The sequence below is a fragment of the Eufriesea mexicana genome, unplaced genomic scaffold (assembly GCF_001483705.2).
Source record: "Eufriesea mexicana isolate 0111107269 unplaced genomic scaffold, ASM148370v2 scaffold933, whole genome shotgun sequence".
Lineage (NCBI taxonomy): Eukaryota > Metazoa > Arthropoda > Insecta > Hymenoptera > Apidae > Eufriesea > Eufriesea mexicana.
Genome location: NW_016909064.1, coordinates 2,896 through 23,187, shown reverse-complemented (window position 1 = coordinate 23,187; position 20,292 = coordinate 2,896). Strand labels below are relative to the sequence as shown.

Genomic DNA, 20,292 nt, shown 5'->3' with positions numbered 1-20,292 from the left:
AAAAATCTTAGAAAATATTATCCACATAATATACTATGCGTTGCTCAAATGATAATTCGTGAGATGGTACAGTAGTAAGAAGAATAGCTCGCTCCATCATCTAATTCATATTTTAAACATTTATAAACATGCTAGCTTTGACATGATTTAATATTTCTACTAATAAAGAAAATATGTATGTACTACTTGTTATACTCAGATTGACAAAGATGCATTTATTCAGATATAATCAACAAATGTGTATTCCTTTCATGGATCATCTTCTGAACAACGCATTGTACCTTATCATTTGTATATCACGATTATTACAATTTGCGAATGACAATTGCATTTAACATGAATAAAGCATCAATGAAATTTAAGAATAGATTGAAAAAATTAAGAAAAAGGGATGAAATACTAATGTTTCATAGTGGGCTTTTAATCATCTAAAGTTATGATTTCAACGCTATCATTGGTGGCTTTGTCTCCTTTTTTACTAGGAGCACTACTCGATTTCCCCCTCGGTAAATCGTATATGATTTTACAGTCTGATGGCCTTAGAGATTCTGACACTTTTTGTGGAACCACACTCACACCCGTAGATAAGTTTTTTGCGTATTCCATACTCGGTTTCATTTGCTGAGATTTTTGTTGAGGTATGATTTCTAAATGCGAATGTTGCTTCAATTGGGAAAGCATCGAGAAAGCCTCCACGGAATTACCTTGCGAATATGAATTTGGCAAGGAATTAGTTATATCCATTGGCGCTTGTTTTGTTTTTGTACACGATTTCTTGTATTGTGAGTATTTTGTACAGGGAGCTTTTAAGCCAGCTTGAGGATTAATTGGACTTACAGAGATTCCACTTAGTTCTGGTGGTATGTAAGGTGGTTGCGGCATCGACGAATTTCCAGGCATTGCATTCAATATATTCGATAAATTACTTGGTAATGCAGACATTGTTTTAGCTGATTTTGTTTTTCTAACTAGATTTTGAACATTTGTCTGCGAGTATGACCTCTGTGAATTTTTCTTTGATAACAATTTATGTTGTAATGACGTTCCTGAATGAGAACTGGGAACATTCATAGGTAATGTTTGCTTCATGCCCATTGATGGACTTATTGCTGCATGTGCAACTTGAGGAACTACAGATGGGTTTGTTGTTGCACTACTTTTCAAAGGAGAATGCGACAAAGATGAATTGTGCGCTGGTTGAGGTTCAGTCAACGACTTCGAAACTCGAATTTGAGGCGCACTTATTTGTTTCGGTGGACTAGTTTTAACGTGTGTGTGAACAATAGATGGCTTCAGCAGAGAAACTTGTGTAGTTGGTGGTTGTAAAATAGGCTTTGATGGTTGTGATATTTGCAAAGATTTTGGAAGTTGAACTGGTAAAGAATCGCTTTGTGGACTTTGTTTCGACGATTTACTTTTAGGTGGTACCGTATTTACTGGCGTTATCGATATACTGGGTCTGTCCTTAGTCACTGATGCAGTGGTAGTAGTTTTTGTCGTAGCTGCTTGTTGATACATAGGTGTAGAACGTACTGTTGTCGCTGTAGAATTACTTAAACTCAACAATTGTTGTACTGTTAAATTGTTTAAGTTTCCTAAACTGCTCATACTGGGAGCAGCATTCATACTTGAACTAGAGGTACTCATTGTAGGTACGCTGCTAATATTAGGTGCAGTAACAATTGTATTACTTAATCCACTGGTTAAATTTGATAGGGAAGAGAGATTATTTTGATACTGTCTTAGAATGTCTTGATAATTTCCCATTTGATTCAAATAATTCATAGCCGATAAAGGATCCATCATACTACTGCTTAAACCACTTGTTAATAAAGCAGACAATATATTTGGATCAACTAATGGATGCATAAAATATGGATTCATTAAAGAACGATTCCCCGATGCTCCCATGTAATTAGGAAAAGTAGCTTTAGCATTGAATTGATTCATGGCGTTACTACTTTGTTGCATGGCTTGTAGATATTTATTTACATTGGGTGGACGACCTCTTGGTCGACCAGTAGATGTCAAATTTTTATATGGTTTTCGGCTTTGAGAAGATTGCGGTGATGTAGAAGTAACCTGTGACTGAGATGTGGTCACCTGAGCAAACATTAGGAATAAAATTTGCATTAATATAATAATAATAAATGGTATTAAAATATAGGATTACAAAACATACAGGAGTTGGAGAAGTAGCTTGAGGTTGTGTTTGATTATCTGTAGAAGGTTTGTCAAGACTAGAGAAGAATTTGCTTAAAACTTTCCGATTATAATTATAATCATTACAATATTTTGTAGCAATTTCTAAAACATTTCCTTCCAAGCTCTATTAACAAAAATTTTAAATATTAAATAAAGTAATTATATGAATAATTCTTAATATATTGTATTCAAAATATTTAAAAATTATCTTACTTTATTGCCGATATATGTCTTGTATGTATCAACCAGCAAAGAAGCAAGTGTTTGTGTAGTTTGCTCCTTAGTCTGAAAGCTTTTTAAAGCTCTCTGATATACCCAATAGGTATCTAGAAGTACTTGGGTTCTAGCATCTGCATTCTTATTGGATGCAAGATCAGAAGTACTTGTTCCCATTAATTGCACCTTGGTTCTAAGAGATTGTAAACAAAGAGTTAATGCTTGACGTGATAATTGTTCTCTTTCCGAATCACGTAAATATTTTCTGCAAAAGTAACATATAATTTTATAAAAAAAAGGTTTTGAATATTTAAATATTAAGCTATTGCTAATATAGTGCTGATAAAGAAAAATATATAAAAAATAGAATATTTTTTTATCTAAAATGTACTTGTCTGATTCTGGTATTTTCCCAAGTTGCACACTCAATTGCATTAACATTCGACCATCATTTGTTTCTTTAAGTACTTGCATTAATAATGTTACACAACGAGACATATGAAATGCAAAACTTCCTGGTCTATCAACTTCTCTATTTGGTATATGCCAGACACCCTAAAAAGATAAATAAAATTATCTTATACGTATTAGATAACAATGATAAACTAAATATGGTAGAGATGATAACATGGAAATATCAAAAGAGCTTACTCTAACAATTTAATCCAGAAATTAAACAGATAAAACTTTATGTGAATTATTTTCTATTGTTACAGTTCTCATTGTATACAAGTGATATTTTTATTTGTTTGTGAAGAAAGTATGAAGATACATATATTTTATTCAAAGATTTTTGTTACAATGTCATTTTGTTTGGCATTATACAGAGTCAGGTAAAAGGTTAACAATTTATTTAAAAATAACTTAATATTATAATTTAAAATATACTTTAAAAGTGTAAAATAATACGTTCTAGTTTATTTATTTTGTTTTTAAATTTACATCTTTAAATGTAACACAATTCGTAATTAAAATTTTTGTAAGGTCTACCAATGCTTTGGAAAAGGTTATAATAGATACAGATGCTGGAGCAGATGATGCAGTAGCTATATTTTTGACTCTTAAGTCTATAGATAATGTTCTAGCAATTACTTGTTCTTATGGAAACACATATGTCGAAAATGTGGCAATTAATGTACTTAAAATATTAACAATTGCCAATAGAAGTGATGTACGTATATTACAGTTTTTATTTAAATAAAACATTATATACTGAAATATTTCACAGATACCTGTGTATAAAGGAGCACAGAAACCATTAATAAATGAATATAAGCCTGACAGTATCTTTGGCTCCGATGGTCTTGGAGACTTTGATTTCACAGAAAAAATTATGGCTAAAGTAGATGAAAGTAAACATGCAGCTGTAGCTCTCATAGATTTAGTAAAGAAATATCCAAGTGAATAATTACACTATTTAATGTAATACAAATTAAAGCTAATTTAAAAGTATATTTAATTATATTTATTACAATTTATAGATGAAGTAACTTTATTAAGCATTGGCCCATCAACAAATGTTGCTATAGCAACTGCATTAGAACCTTCATTTTCTAAGTATTTAAAAAATCATATCATATTAGGTTCCAGTGTTTGTGGAGTTGGTAACGTTTTACCTAACATTGAATTCAATTTCTATCAAGATCCAGAAAGTAATTACATAATACTGAATAAGACTATTACAAGTGTCTTATTTCCATGGGAAACAGTGGTTGATAGTTATATATCCATGGTAACTACTTTAAAATATTATGAAAATGACATGTAATGAAATAATAAAAAATATCAATAATTTTTTAAACAGGATTGGCGTAAAAATGTCTTGGGAAAGATGAATTCTACTATCATGAGTTTTCTAAATAAGGCAGAGCAAAAAAGTTTGTCAAACACTAATTCATGGAGTGTTTCAGATGCAATGGCTGCTGCAGTTATGCTGTGGCCAGAACTTGCAATAAAATCTATAGTAACAAATGTGAGTCCTGTAATTGATGGATTTACAAGAGGCTCAGTAGTTGTAGATTATACTAATTTAACTAGTAAACCAAAAAATGCAAGAATTATATTATCATTTAATACAACTGCTTTTCAACAACTACTATTGATAAAATTTTCTTAAATCCATCAAAGGAATATATCTTGTATAAAAATATATAATGAAATATAACAATATGTAATACTTACACTGAAAAAATTAGTGCTTTTTCTATCACCAAACAATCCTTGAAAACTTTCGCCCCGATAAAATTGACAATTATAGCTGTCCAATAAAAGATTCCTGCATTTTATTATATCCTTAGCAGTCTTATTATTGAAGAAGAAATGCGATAATCTATAAAATGACTTATAATGTTCAGAAAATCTTAAGATGCATTGTTCTAAACCAGCTAAACAGTAAGCTATCAAAGTAGCAACTTCTTCTTCCATCATATTTTCTTCTTTTTGGACAAAATCTGAGCTTTCCTTCTTTTTTTCACTTTCACTTTCACCAGAATCACTCTCGGTATCACTAGAACTATCGCTATCAGAACTATCGTCACTGCTACTTGATTCATCACTACTACTGGAACTAGAATTATTTGTTTCCGTCGTTGTCGTAGTTGTTTGTGTAGTTGTCGTACTTTCTTGTGAACCTCTTCTACTTAATGTTACTTCTTCCTTGTTAGTACTTGCATGCTTTTTTTTGTCGGGAATTTTATCTTTCATTTCTTTATTATTTACATGTATATCTTCATTTTGTAACCATTTTCCTTCAAATTTTCGAGTATCTTCGTCTTCAGGTGAAGATTGTCGTGTTTCCTGGCTAATTTCCATTGCTTGTTTCATAAGTGCATCCATTAAATCTTGAACGTTTTCCGACTTTCCATCACTTTCGAATACAGTGCCAATTTTTAAAGAAGTAAATGAACTTTTTTTACCATCTTCTGATTTTGTTTGCAGCTTCATTTTTTCAATAGCTTTCTTTGCTTTCTTTTTTTGTGACTTTGATTCGTTACTTTCATCGCTCGATAATACCATAATGTCATCGGTCTTTTCTTTTTGCGAAACCATATCGCAAACTTTTGTAATTACATCATCTATTAAAGCTACGACATCTTGCATTAATTGTAAGTGAGATACATTACCTAATTTTATCTTCTTTACATTATCTTGTGGTAATTCTGCAGGAGATCTTTTACGCGTTTCAGTTTTGCCTTGTTCGATACGTTGATTCGCTCCAAATCCTTTATTTGTTCTGTCTATGATTTCGATCTCCTCGATACTATTCGAGCGCTGACCGAACATAACAACATTTTTATCGCCTTCTACTGTAAATTCTATTTCTTTGCCAGTATTTTTATTAGTTGTTAAAAGAGTTTCTTCTTTAGTTTTTTCGTTTAGTTTTGAAGTATATTTCATGAAAGGTCCTTTGGCACATTTTTCAAGATGGAATTGAAGTAATTGTCCTAAAGACTTTTTCAGAGGTTTTCCCTCATGCTGTTCGAGATATTTCAATATGCTCGCGTGAATTCGATAGTGTACTTCTAATGCTTCAACTGAAAGATGTTGTGGGCACTTATGGCTTATCCTACGTGGATATTGTGCATTATTGTGATATAATAATTCACTAGCCTGCAATTGAATACAAAAAAATTAAAATATATACTGTTTATGTCAAATATACATCACACACAGATTTGAGAATACCTTTGCATAATGTTCTAAATATATAGGAGGATCGTGATTTTTCTTTTCAGCCACTTTGCCGAGCATATATTGATACAACCATCTTTCATCATGTGGCATTGTTCCATCTTTAACACCAATAAACAAACGAGCACAAGATTGAAAACACTGATACGCAATTTCCAACATTTCTTCTTTCCTAGTTTCTAAAATTTCAAATCGTTCCATACTCAACGTGTCTGTCTCCTGTTTTAATAATCGTGAACAAAATGAATGAACAACGTATGCGAATGTTCCGTATTCAGTCCAAATAATATGATTACAAGAATCTAACTCAACAGCATGTCGATAACTGGATTGAGTTAACTTTGCTTTCGCTAAAAGTTTATCTTCATTTCTAAATATGAAATAAACTAATATTATTAATTTATTTTGTCACATTAATAAATAATAAATCGATACTTACATTGGTTTATATTTATTTAACCAAGTATCTATTACAGTGCCTGACGACATGGCTAATCCAGTCCAAGAGCTTAATCTTGTTGGATGGAAACATAAATCTAATAAATAATATCGAATGGCTGCATTCCACTTACAATTTTTAAAATAAAAATCTGCTAATAAGTAATAAATAGTAGACATGGAATGCGGTAGGAGCTTTTGGACGGTCGGCATCGTTTCACGTTCACCCATTATATAAGCCATCATTTCATCGATTACTTGATTTGGATCACTTTCTGAAGGAATTAACTTTATTATACGTTTAAACAGATCTTCCGTGTCAGCGCTGATAGTTAAAGATCTAGGTGAACAAAATTCTGGTATTTGTTTGGGTTTATAAAAGTCAAACAATAATTGTGCTCCTTCCCAAGTCACTTTCATTTGCGGTACTCCGTGCTCTTCTATATGTTTTGGTCGACCTTTGTTCACTTTATTATAATGACCATACAAACAATAAAATATTTGTTCCAAATACTTTGAAACTTTGTTCTTTATGCTGGAAAATTGCGGTGTTTCCAGTTTTGGAATAACTAAATTTAAAGTAAAGAATAAGAGTTTTGCTTCGTTGTAACAACACCATGAGTGCCTTCCCATAAAGTCATGGGCAATAAATAAAATCATAATAGATGCTGGAACACCTTCATCTTCATCGTCTGATTCAGAATAATTAGAATTATGTTTATTTTTGTACGACGATTCAGCCTTTGCTCTCTCTTTATCTTCCTTATACTGCAAAATATAATGCAATAAGATCCAAGGCAAAACAGTCTCAAGTGGCATCTCTACAGTAGTTTCTGATACATCTAATTGATTGCAAACAATGTGAACCAAATTTTGTACTAATCTTGAAAGACGTGTTTCCGGTAAATATTTCACAACAAAAGTGCTGACTTCAATTGTACAAGCTTCTAATTTTTCAAGCGCCATTAAAACAGAGTTTGTCCATTTCTTTTGTTCAACTTCATCAGTAGCATTTAAATAATTTTGCCATGCTTCGTTGAGACAAGCTTCTGCCCATACATAACATTCCTCATATTGCTGTAGCTGCCATAAGCTGTCTAATAACATAGATAACTGTTGTACCCTATCAACGATATTATCATTTACGGATAAAAATTTATTTCCTTGTTTAGCAAATTTAAACGTATCTTGTAATATGTAGGCTAGTTCGGCGTATTTCTTCTCGTCGTAAAGATTTTGTATCTCTCCTAATTTCTGTCCTCTTTGAATAGACTTAAGCTTTTTTTCCACTATTTTAATACTGATTTGAGAATTATATTTACAATTAGGCAGTTTCAAATAAATGATTTTTTTATTTTGTTTTTCCAATTCTCGCATATGGCTTAATAGCTAAAAAAAAATAACGTTTGTTTAAATAAATTGGAAAATATCTGTTTATGTTGATATTGAAGTTGCTTACCAATTCTAAAGTTTCAATGACAATATCTGTATCTCCTTGGCACAAAAAGATATTAGCTTTGAGCCACAAAACCCTTAATAATATAAAAATATTTTCTTCACTTAAAATATCCTTTCTGACACTTGTAAAAATTATATGTCCTATATTCCTGTACCAAGTTTATCTAATCTAAAATAAGTTATTTAATATCTTAATTTCTTAGTTTAAAGAATATAATAAAAGGAGCAGAATAAAACATACGTTGAAGAAGGTAGAACATCTGGTTTATTACTTAACCATCTATCTGTATGAAGTTCACCAAATAATAAAGTCATTTCAGCATCTAATTTTAAAATATCGTCATTAACATCTTCTTCAAATGGTGATGGATGTGGAATGTGTTCCCTACAAAAAAGAATAAATACATTTTATGGTCTGAAACATATTCACAGATAAGTTATATTTATTTGTTGTACCTCATAAATGTATAAACTTGCAAATATATTTCTAATATTCCTTTAGACCACTCTTGGTTCCATTTAGTACATAAAAATTCTGTATATTTTGCTATAATTATCATTAAATTACTTTTACTACTGTATTCATTAATAAACATATTTACATCAGCTACTTCGGATTCTGTTCCGAAATAATTTTGTTGTTGACTGTAGAAAAAAGAAGTCAGTTACGGCAAAATTTTATTTGTACGTCCCAAAATAGCTACCTTGTATCTGGACTTGGTGATTTTGAACTTTCAGAACTTTTAACTGTTTCTATAGTATTACTATTATTTTCTTGATTAGCAAATAGTTGATATAATTCCATTGTATCCATAGAATCATCCATATTTTTAGAAGGATCATCTTTGGTCAATTTTACAGTATCTGGTCTAAAATATTACAAACGTTTTATGTTTATAGCATTAGTCATGGCTTATACAAGTACAAAAATATTTTAAATACATACAATAATGTACTGGGAAATATTCTTCTAAGAGTTTCTTCTAATTGAACATCATCTCTTTCAGCTTCTCTTCTGTTTGAACTTCTTACTCTTGCTGAACGCCTCATGCTATTGCAACTCCAAGCCCACTGCTGCAAAAAACATAGGGCACTTCTTCTTCTCTTCTTTACTTTTTGAACTTCTTCCTTGCCTTCATTTTTGTCATTCAATTTTTCTTCTGTTTTACATTGCACTTTATCTTCTTTCTTTGAATTCTTTTCATCATTGGATTTGTTACTATCCTTATCACTAATATTATCATTTTGTGCTTCATTACCAGTTTCATCCATTATTTTTTCTAATTTATCCCTATTTTCATCTGTTTCAAAATTATTTTGCTCGTCTAAGTCATTTTTTGCCTGACTCTGTTCTTCAAACTGTGCAGCATCTGTATCTGAAATTCTTAAAGGATCTTCATCTTCTATTATTTGTACATCAGTTGAACATGACTTTTTATCATCTTCTATTTCAATTTCCATCATAGATGATTCAGCACCGCCACATGCTTGATTGTCATCAGATGTGATAAATGGAGAATTTGCTTCATCTGTTTCCATCTTCATTGGTTTTTCAATGTCATTTTCATTCTTTGTTATGATATTTTGTAATACTTCTTGATCAGTATTAACATCATTTGTTTGAGTATCTTCTTCAGTATGTGTTTTAGATGTTTCCTCAGAATTATGAATAATTAAATTAATTCTACTAACAAAACTTAAGTTATTTTCTGTGATGTATCTGTGCATATCCAATAAACATTCTCCTAAATCTAGCCAGCTGTAGTTTTTTATAGGTCTTCTTAGTGCCAGATCTGGTAATGGTTTAGGACAAAATTCTATTTTACAAGTTTCTGCCCATCTGCTGGCAATATCTTTTGCTTCTGCTATTAACTTCTCTCCTATTAGATGATCATACTGAGTATATAATGGTGGATCCAACTGCCAGTCACTATTATATAATTTATAGCATTCTTCAAGGCATGGAATGTCTTTAAATATCCTATCACGAAAAGCTAAACCTTTCACATAATTAGGATCACGTTCTAATGCCATAGAAATATACAAAAGACAATTCATATAATCAGGAACTGCATACAAGGCAGTTATCATATTATCCAAGCATGGCCAATGGTTTGCATTGCACTTTAAACCTTGCTTAAATGATGAACAGGCTAGTTCTAAATTAGAAGTTTTCATAGCTATGGTGCCTATTCTATACCATAGTGTTACATCTGTATCATCTAAATTGGCTGCTTCCCAATAGTTTTCTATAACTTCATCATAATTTCCTAATGTGGCTTGTATAGCCCCAATATTTTTAAAACAAGAATATTTTAATGACAACATTGGTCTAGATCTACCATCAGGTATTTCAGGTCTTTCAACTTCATCCAATAGTTCAGTTTCTAAAAGATCTTTAAAAATATTTAGTGCATCTTCTTGTTTATTTTCTTTTAACAATACTAAGGCTCTATTATATTCAGTAAGAGCTATTTGTTCCTGGAACAGACATGAATGAAATAACTTTTTCATATTTCAATGAAGCATATGTCATTAATAATGAACAATAACTTTTCATTTCTCTGAAGAGTAGAAATTTAAAAGTGGCAAAGCTAAAAATTTAAATGAATTGTACAAGGATATTTAACATAATAATGTGATTTTTTAACAAAGAAATAATTTATACAACAAAATAATTCTTAAATAAAAAGTAATCTAATTGTAGTAATTTGGAATAAATTACTGAAAATAGGTATCAATACAACTAACTTTGATAATTTAATGTTATATGGTATTTCGTATTATTTAATTTAAAATTTGTTCATTGAGATACAAATCAATCAAATTTTCGTAAATGACAACTTTGTAGGTTATGCTTTTAAGAAATAAAAAGTTAACAGTGCCGACACATACTTGAGCTTCTTTCGTGATAGTCGGTACATCTTCTTCCTCGCTTTCTTCACTGGACTCTTCGTTCAACGCCGATATCTTTATCATTTTTGGGATTTCCTTTAAAAATTTGGGTTTGGGTATAAAATATCAACAAATCAACCGGTTTTTTTTAACGCCGCCATGCTACTAAGCACACAACGTGCTGATTTGTATGTACATTTATATAGGGTGCCTAGAAAGCACTTATTTTTATTTTCCATATTTAAAAACTTTTCTACGTATTCTACATTTGCGTACATGGCTATTATTCATGCACATGGCATAGCATTTACGTAAAATTATTAAAATAAAGTTATTTTCTAAACACCCTGTATATGCATAATCTTTGAACTTTGAGATAATTTAATGTAACTACATGTTTCGTACATTCATATTGTAATGTTTAGTTTGATCTTACATTAATAATATAATTGTTTTATTCGATTTATTTAAAATTTGCAATCGTATTTTTATAAAAACTTTATTATGTAAGTTCGGGCATCGGACGTCCTTAATTACCTCCTGATTTTTTAAATCATTGTTCATTATTAAAATTATCATTTAATTATTAATTTATTTATCTCAGTTAAAGGCGTAACTAAAATACAATTTTCTTATACAAAATAAAAATAAAAATTGAGCTTGAACAAATTAAGTTCTGCAATTTTTACAAGAAAAATTAAAAGATATAGTTAGGTCAATGAACTGTTGTACTTAATATGCAACAATGTTTATGATTTGGGGTAAGTTTCGTCGATACATTTTATTGTATGTATTCGTTTATAAGTTAATAAATTTAGTTATTAAGAATTTAAACATTATATGTAAAATATCTAACTTATATACGAATATATACACTGTTAATATAAAAGTAGATGTATTTGTAAACTAGTGTTTTCTTTTCGGTAACAGAATTTAATGGAAAATTTAATGTAACAAGGGGCTGTATATAAAAAACACCAGTTTATACAAATTTGATTACACTATTCTTAACATGTCAAATATATTTTTGTTCTAAACCGTATAAAAACATTTTATTTTATGATAGATAAATAACTACTGTAAATTTGTATTTACTTCTTCGTAGTAAAACCACAGAACATGACAACAAATTAATTAAAAATATTAGTGTAATAGACATTGTTAGAATAACAAACAGAATAAAATACAATTAATTATTTTTATACATATAAGAATTAATTTTATAGAAAATTTAAAAAATATGTTAATAATTCTTTGCTCCTAAATATATTCTAACAAAGTCTAACATACACAATAATTATAATTGTTGGCACTTGTATGCTATAGTATAAATAATGACTTTTTACTGATTGTACATTGATCAATGTACAGTCTCAGAATATTAATATTGTATATTGATAGTTGTATAAAATCAAACTTGCTTTCCTAATTGAATTTACATTAAAGTTTTAAACACGCAAGAATGTCTACTATAAACCTGTTACGACAAGTATGTACATTGTAGGAGACTGGTTCACAGGTGGTGTGCAATCTGTAGACACACAAAGCCTCATTGATTCTGTAATTATAACGAATAAAAGTATTATAAGGAGAATTCGCGTACCCACCTATGAAATGTACAAAACTCATTGGCGTAATGGTGAGATATTTCTCGGTAGGACAAAGATTAATAAGTTTCGGTACTATGGTGTCTTTATACAGGTTTACAAAGTTCTTTTCTGTTTTGTAATTTTATTACCATAAGTTGTTAATAACTGTCTTTAGATCCCGAAATACAGAGAAAATATTGGGCAGCATCTTTTCTTCTACCTATTGGAATAATTTTTATTCTTGCTCTGATAGTTCTTTTAATGGTAACATTTTGTTTACACTTTCTTATGAGTTCGCAGTAAAATAATCAATCGTTATAAATTATATTCAGATATGATGATTAACTTCAATTTTTATCATTTCAGGTTTTGTTCAAAAGATGTCCACAAATGGTCGCCGCGATTGTTGGATCGATTCTTGGCATTATTATCATATTTACTGCTCTGATATCAATTAATCATACTCCGATTTATATTTGACATTCTCTGACATTGTTCTTACAAAATACACAATGTAACGTTTTATTTTTTTTAGTATATCCATAACATCACAGATCAAGATTGATGTAAAGATTATTGTATCATCAATATAATGATTACATACACACATATACACACGCGCGCATACATATTGAATATTTTTATAATATATATACTTCTTTAAAACAAAATATTACTTTATCAATTAATTTTTACGTAATTTTTACTAATATGAATGCTTTACTTACTATTACTAGCGATTTTTGTTACTCAATTTCATTTCAATCATGTCCCTTGATACCCTTATTAGTTTTTGTTCATATCCATTTAATGCTTCTTGTAATTTCTGATAACTCTAAGATTAATATTAACATCTCTATTAGTAGTTTTATAAAAATACATTTATAAAATAAAAAAAAATTTCATACCTCAGAGAAGGTAGGATTATCACTGACTTCTTTTAATTCATATAATAATACTTCTAAAGTATTAAGTGGTAACCAGACTGCTGGGGTCACAGATGTTAAATGTGTTTTAAGACCAAAATTTTCTTTACCATTTCCCAACACAGCATTAATGTATTCAATTCCTAAGTCGCTAGCTTCTAATATTCTACCAGTATTTAACATAAGGCGAAGAAGTTCTGCAGCATTTCGTTTCTGTAATACATAATAAGTGATCTTTAATTATGCGGCAGACGTAATTTTCTAACATTTATTTACCTTATAAGACATTAATAACCACTGAGGTATGAAGGCTCCTTCTTGAAGTAATTTTCGTGCTACTGCTTTATGCAATGCACTGCACCTATCTTTCTCATGCTTTAATGTCAAATATTCTAACAATCTCCAAACAGTATTTGTAATATTTGTATTAGACAGGCCAATATCGAATATATCATTCTGAATAAGCCAATCCCATGCATTTGGATCTCCGCCCCGACTTAACCGTATACATTGCGAAGTTAAACTTTCAAGTACAGAACTTTTATTAATTTTAAATTCATCACACAAATGCAACGCTGTTGTATATAATCCAATAGTTGGTAAAATAATAACAAGTTCCGAAGGTCCCGCGTGTGAAACAATATGTAATTCCGAATTTATCTTCGATACTTTCAACCTTGCATCTACTATATAGTATTCTTTTTTTATATCGTTCAATTCGAGAACCTCTACTTGTTTTTTTATTTTATAATGCAGAAGATCTTCATTACTAACACTTCTTCTTGTCTGTAAAACTTCATAATCCATTTCTTCTAAATAATTCTGATCAATTACAGGCCTAACTATCCATCTATACTTTTCAGAAACAAGGTGTAATGCATTAATACATGTTAATAAACACTGAGCTTGTTTTGATACTATTGCAACAGACTGTGATTCTTGGCTCAAACGCATAGCTTGCTCGTACATTACGGATGCAGCTGTAAAATAAATTAGACATTAATTTATGTTATACCAATTTATGTTTATATATTACTAATATATCTTACTAAATTTATAATATATCAAAATAATACCTTTTCGCATGTTTCCTTTGTTTATATGAAAGCTATATAAGAAATTATAGTAATTATTTTCCATGAGATCCACACTTCTGGCTCTACCTTCTACTATTCTTTCTAAGTCTTCGTACATATCAACATATGGAAATGAAATTAAATCTATTAATTTTTTTCGTTCAAATAGAGTTACTACTAATTGTCTCAAACAATCTACTCTACGAGCAGCATCTGGATTTGAATTTAAGCAGTTATAAGCTTTGGTATGATGACCCAGATTCAAATGTTGCATAAATACTATTGAATGAAGAGTTGGCAAATTAGGATCGTCTTTATCAGCCATTAATATAGCCGTTTCAGCGAGTTCTATGATACAATCGGAAGCATTATGTTCTTCGAATAATTTGATAACTTTTAAGTAATACTGAATTAATGAACTATTTTCGAATAATACGCTGGATTCGAGTAAAGCATCAGCTAAAAATTCATCCGTCAAAATTCCTCCAGAGGCTCGGAGAAAATGATCGCAAGCTTTTTGTGCTTCTCCCATTTCAAGTAGTGCAACCGCCAATATAAATTTCCTCGATGCACTGTTCCATTCACACCAAGTATTCAGAAGTCTTACATATTCTTGAACCAATAGAAACTGGCAACTCGATAGTAGCCATTCAGGGAAAATAAAATTTCCCGACCTTGGCCATCTGATCAACTTTAATTAAGCAAACATAGAAAGATTTAAGAATGAAAAGAAAATGTATGTATGAATCGACAGTTTTACGAAAGGATACATGAGTTGTGCGATAAATGTAATATGCGTTAACATGCCATAATGCCAAGGAATTAAAGTAGTTGCATCTAAATTTGTATGAGCTATCAAATTATGAGCATGTTTTGCACCACAATTTTGTATAAATAATTCTAATAATGATAAAGATCGATGATGTTTAAATCCTATATTTGCTCTCGAATCAACAAGCTTTAGTAATGCTAGACGCTGCACACTAGAATCTAATAATGACTGTACAGGCATTGCTAGTGCTGTGGATTCACATATCCATGTTACAACATAATAAGCTTGCATTAATACTACTGTCCTGGGTGCTAGCGATGATTTTATGGAATGTAACGATCGTGAATCAAACAATTCAGGTCGTAGCAGTATCATCTGTTGCAAAAGTAATAAATTTCTGCAAATTGCAAACCTCAATTGGGTTATTTGTGCTACACTTTTTGATATTGCTGAGATACCCAAATGACTACTAAAAAAATGATTTATATTTAGTAATAGTTTTGAGGCATCATGATCTTCATTAAGTTGTAACTTATTTGGTTGTCCAAGGTCATATGTCAATGTTTCTAGTAACATTGCCATAGCACTGGATATATCTCTAACATTTGACAATTTGTGACAACTCGGATGATGTGTAATGAAATTACTAATTGGTTCTTCTGATTCTAACATTAATTTTGACAATAAATCATCGATAATTATGTCTGGACTTTTCAAATGATATAACTCTCTCTTTATCGCAGTTTTAGTTTCTTCACACAACTGCTCTTCTAATAATACTAATGCTGACATTAACGTAATGAGATCTTGACATATATCTTCATCTTGCGATAAAATTGGTGTTGTCTTGAATCGCGATGTGTACGATTTTTCATTACAGAACATTAAATATTCCAAAGCTTCCATTGGTCTTAAAAGTGAAAAGGATGATCTTTTTAATAGAACTACACCATAAACACTTGGCAATAATAATAATCCTACTGGTCTCGAACTATTGGCATGATACTGTATGACCCAAGAATAAAATTTTGACCAGCAACGATTTGCAATTTCCAAATAATCTTCATCTATAAGTTCATAATCCTTAATTTCTGCCTGTATTTCAGCTTTTACCGCAATGCATACACGTTCTTTCAATTCAGCAACAGAAGGAATTTTATCTTCCATATAATTAGATCTTTGATATATAGTCAATGCTTTTGTTATATCCGTTAAAGAAAATTGACCAGGATAAAAAATGTAATTAATATATGCTTGTCTCGGATCAGTATCAGTATCGCTAAGAATATAGTCTCTATCCGGTGTTTGTTCTAAGATCGCTGCTTCCCATTCGGAATTAACGCGTGCACCGCTCAATGATAATTGAGCATGTGTTACTTCGACTGTATCCATATCGGTAGTTCTCCAAACAGCCCACAATCGAGTAGTAGTAAAAAAAAAGTCAACTAAATGTTGCTGTAAAAAATTATATAAATATTATATTCAATAATAGCAATTGATAATAAATAGAAATAAATGTTAACAATACATACATCTTGTGCAAATTTGGTACATAATCTAACAAATTTAAACATGCCATTATCTTGAATTGGCTTTAAAATACTAAATTCACATCTAGAACTAAATTTTAGAAAAGTTCCCAAATATAATTCATTATTAGGACCTAATGTTTTCCTTAATATATGACCTTGAGCACCTTGCGATGCTACACGATTATCTATTGCTATATCAGATACTGCCACACATTGAGCTTTATTACAAGACCACATACGAATATTTCCTTCACGACATAAAGCAAATAGATATGTATCATTCTCACAGCTATGTATAGTTAATGACATAGCCACATAAGCTTCAGAACTACGACCTCTGAAAGCAGTTGCAATACCACTAAGAAATCTTGGTACTATTGAATCTTGTTTTAATTCACTAGTATGCACAAAACCAGTTTTAGTGTCTAGCCTTAAGAGAAGTATAGTTCCAGAATTATAAGCAAGAGCAAATAGTGCTTCTTGTGGTGGAATAAACCATGATGCAGCTGCATGAGGAACTGGAGAATCTATAAAAAAATTTAGTTAATATTAGAAAATATTATATTAAAAAATGATTTCTTTTAAATTCTATTATAAGGTACTAACTTGTAGTTCCAGCATTCGTAATAATATGAAACATATGAGGATCTTCTTTTGTTTTTTTCATATTTTGTGCAGATGTTTCACTAAATATTGATTGTATACCTAAGTCTTTATATGTACTTAATGAATGTTCCTACAGAATAACATCAATACATCAATTTAATATCCACAACCAAATGTGCTTAATTTTCAACAAATACTTACATTTTTATGAATTTTTTCAGGATGAGGAAATGATAACTTGTGAACACTAGAAACAGTTGTTATCAATATAATAACTGAATTAACTGTTTCATGTATAGAAATGCCATCCAAAATAGGTGTATCTGTAAACTTATATCTTACTCTACAGTTAGCCAAATTAATATCTAGACTGTGTTCAACCAACTCAAGTACATCATGATAAATACGCCAATAAATAAATCGATTCCGTGTAAAATATTTTGAACCATCATTGTATGAATAACCACCAGCTCTTTCTGGAACTTTTATGTCTTGTAAAGTACTTTGACTTCCACCTATAAAAAGATATAAAAATAGATATTAAAACAGATATACGTCAAAGTAACTAAAAGGTAAATAAAATAAGGTTAGAAATTTCATTCATGAAAGTTATAATTTATTCTTAAAGTGATACATGTTCTTATAACTGAAGAATAATTATCTTTTATATATAGTGAAAGAATTTATTTTAAATTATTTTTAAAACAGTAATTTCATTTATCCGGTAGACATAATGAGGTTATGGTTACTCACCCGTGTTTAACTTGACTTCGTTCCATTTCTCTGGTACAGTTTGATCCGGCACAACCTCTCGGTATCCCAACGGAAATTCTTCCATTTTTTTACTTTATTTCTGAATAAGTACTATATCAACTTAACTTTTAAATCACATTACAATGTTACTCTAAATTTTAGCGGGCATTGGACATTGAAGTCACGCTTTACGCTTTAGGTTTTGGCGCCATCGACATTATCTTCTGTTGCTAATGTGCATAATTTAGTGTTCCCTCTGTATATATTAGAATTGTAGATGATGATGTATATTCTTCGAAAAATGCGGCCAAAAATGATATTTATAAAAAATAAATATATATGAAAAAGATTAACGATACGAATATCTAATCTAACAAGTTTGATTTATATTTGATGATGTAAAAAATAAAATGTGTATCTATCGTTGTTTAAAGCATAACCTATTATAACTTGTTCATTGATTATAAATTAATAGTTAAATAAATTGATAATATAAAAGAATAGGAAAAGAAGACATGAATACATAATTTAACACTGAATATTTTCTTTTTCATTGCAATTGTATTACTAAATATATGGCTTTATGTTTATAGTGGTTTTCCAAGTATTACATTGTCTGTAATAGATATCTATGATTTTGTTTTCACTATTATTGGATTAATAATCTGTGCAGAGTTTAACGTTTTTTGTATAAAAGATATCGCGATTAATTACTACAGTATTTTGTAGATTTGTTGTATTAACAAATTTGTTTAGCATATAATAACACTGAAACTTATCAAATAGCTAAAATGTTAATTACACTTTGTGTGATAATGATGCAAACAATATTTTATAACAAATACTTAGTATATTTCTTAAACTGACATTAATTCCTATCATATTAGGTGTAGTAATTAATTTTTATTATGACATACAACTGAAAGCTATTGGGCTACTACACGCAATAATGGGAGTACTTTTAATAGCCCTATACCAAGTGGTATGGCTTTTATTTCTTATATAACACTCACTAAATCTTACTTAAAAAAAATGTTGGTATTTTTAGGTGATAAATGGAAGCAAAGTGAATTTCGAATGGATTTAATGTAATTGCTATACCTTTATCAGACACCTTTATCAGCTATTATGTTATTTTTTATTGTATTATATCTTTTGAACTTATAGAACAAATATTTATAAGAATTAGTCTTTGATAGATATAATAAGTTAATCTATAAAAATATTATTTCTTGAATTACATTTGTGAAGAAAGATAATAATTAAGAGTTCTTCTTTTGTAGATCCTAGTTGTATTATTAGACCTAGTAGCATTCTTTGTTAACTTAACTTCTTATTGCATAATAGGGATAACAACTCTGTTAATATATCCTTTTTTACTATTTTATAAAACAGTTTTTCTAATATTTTATTATATCTTATATATTAATTATTTATAACATGATAGACTATATTAAGTCCTATTATTTAGTGTAAGTACATCGGGTCACCGATCTGGTTCAAATTTTACAGGTTTATAGGTCTTGTCATGCAGTTTAAGAAAATATACTATTATAGGAGCAACTACTCAGTAGTTTTTGAGATATTTATGATTAATGTTTTATTACTCGCTTAATTACACCTTTATTTTGAATAGCTTTTAATTGGAGTTATAGCCCAATGGTGATAGTTAAGAATTTCTATGCTGGAGGAACGGAGTTTGATTCCGGTTCATGGTTAGTAGTTTTTTTCAATCTATTTTTTATTTTGTATTCATTTTTCGCCTATGAAAACATTGTAAATAAACAATTGTAAATAAAATTTTTTAATAAAAAAATTTATTTTTTACCCTTTCATATGCCAGTATATATTTACTACTTAATAATAAGAATATTATGCAAGAAAAACACTATTTTATAGCAATCCTATCTACTAGTAACTAATTATTAAATTAAACAGTGTATAAGAATGTTGCCTATAATTCCAACTTTGCTGTGCAGCTATAAATTTTCATGAATTAATTACAAAAACTTGGCAATTTATTAATTTTCTACTGTCGAATTGATTTCTAGTATCCAGTTCGAATACAAATTTTACCGCCTGCGATCAGCGCCATCTATGATTTTGGAATAGTTTCTCAAATAGTTTACTAACTCT

At 29.8% G+C, this 20,292-nt stretch overlaps 4 protein-coding genes and 1 pseudogene across 6 annotated transcripts; 3 read left to right on the top strand and 2 right to left on the bottom strand.

Annotated features, from left to right (window-relative positions):
• Positions 1 to 398: 398 nt before the first annotated feature.
• On the bottom strand, positions 399 to 11,148 carry LOC108547106 (calcineurin-binding protein cabin-1). The gene is given in 14 exon segments (XM_017899486.1): positions 399 to 2,103; positions 2,183 to 2,329; positions 2,419 to 2,686; positions 2,813 to 2,976; positions 4,603 to 6,030; positions 6,106 to 6,481; positions 6,551 to 7,938; positions 8,009 to 8,154; positions 8,157 to 8,176; positions 8,249 to 8,392; positions 8,464 to 8,652; positions 8,712 to 8,876; positions 8,954 to 10,488; positions 10,903 to 11,148. Coding segments are annotated over 14 exon segments (7,737 nt in total). The 5' UTR covers positions 10,987 to 11,148; the 3' UTR covers positions 399 to 420.
• On the top strand, positions 3,146 to 4,537 carry LOC108547107 (non-specific ribonucleoside hydrolase RihC). The gene is made up of 5 exons (XM_017899487.1): positions 3,146 to 3,254; positions 3,406 to 3,592; positions 3,650 to 3,821; positions 3,903 to 4,153; positions 4,226 to 4,537. The coding sequence occupies exons 1-5, from the start codon at positions 3,184 to 3,186 to the stop codon at positions 4,535 to 4,537; spliced, it is 993 nt and encodes a 330-aa protein (XP_017754976.1). The 5' UTR covers positions 3,146 to 3,183.
• A 248-nt stretch (positions 11,149 to 11,396) lies between the features above and the next one.
• On the top strand, positions 11,397 to 13,105 carry LOC108547088 (uncharacterized). Of its 3 annotated transcripts, none has more exons than XM_017899445.1 (5): positions 11,397 to 11,408; positions 11,507 to 11,663; positions 12,407 to 12,541; positions 12,667 to 12,755; positions 12,858 to 13,105. In XM_017899445.1, the coding sequence occupies exons 2-5, from the start codon at positions 11,648 to 11,650 to the stop codon at positions 12,969 to 12,971; spliced, it is 354 nt and encodes a 117-aa protein (XP_017754934.1). In that variant the 5' UTR covers positions 11,397 to 11,408; positions 11,507 to 11,647; the 3' UTR covers positions 12,972 to 13,105. The 3 variants fall into 3 exon arrangements, with proteins under 3 accessions (XP_017754934.1, XP_017754932.1, XP_017754935.1); XM_017899443.1 differs by having other exon boundaries at positions 12,407 to 12,556; XM_017899446.1 differs by lacking the exon at positions 12,858 to 13,105 and having other exon boundaries at positions 12,407 to 12,581; positions 12,667 to 12,825.
• Positions 12,427 to 18,357, bottom strand: Nup160 (nuclear pore complex protein Nup160). The gene is made up of 10 exons (XM_017899442.1): positions 18,157 to 18,357; positions 17,605 to 17,918; positions 17,404 to 17,533; positions 16,798 to 17,324; positions 15,264 to 16,720; positions 14,494 to 15,176; positions 13,694 to 14,397; positions 13,400 to 13,630; positions 13,220 to 13,326; positions 12,427 to 12,460 (listed from the first exon to the last, which is right to left on the bottom strand). Exons 1-9 carry the CDS (start codon positions 18,239 to 18,241, stop codon positions 13,225 to 13,227), a joined length of 4,233 nt encoding a protein of 1,410 aa, XP_017754931.1. The 5' UTR covers positions 18,242 to 18,357; the 3' UTR covers positions 12,427 to 12,460; positions 13,220 to 13,224.
• A 324-nt stretch (positions 18,358 to 18,681) lies between these two features.
• On the top strand, positions 18,682 to 19,516 carry LOC108547076 (solute carrier family 35 member E3-like; annotated as a pseudogene).
• The last annotated feature ends 776 nt before the right edge of the window (positions 19,517 to 20,292 follow it).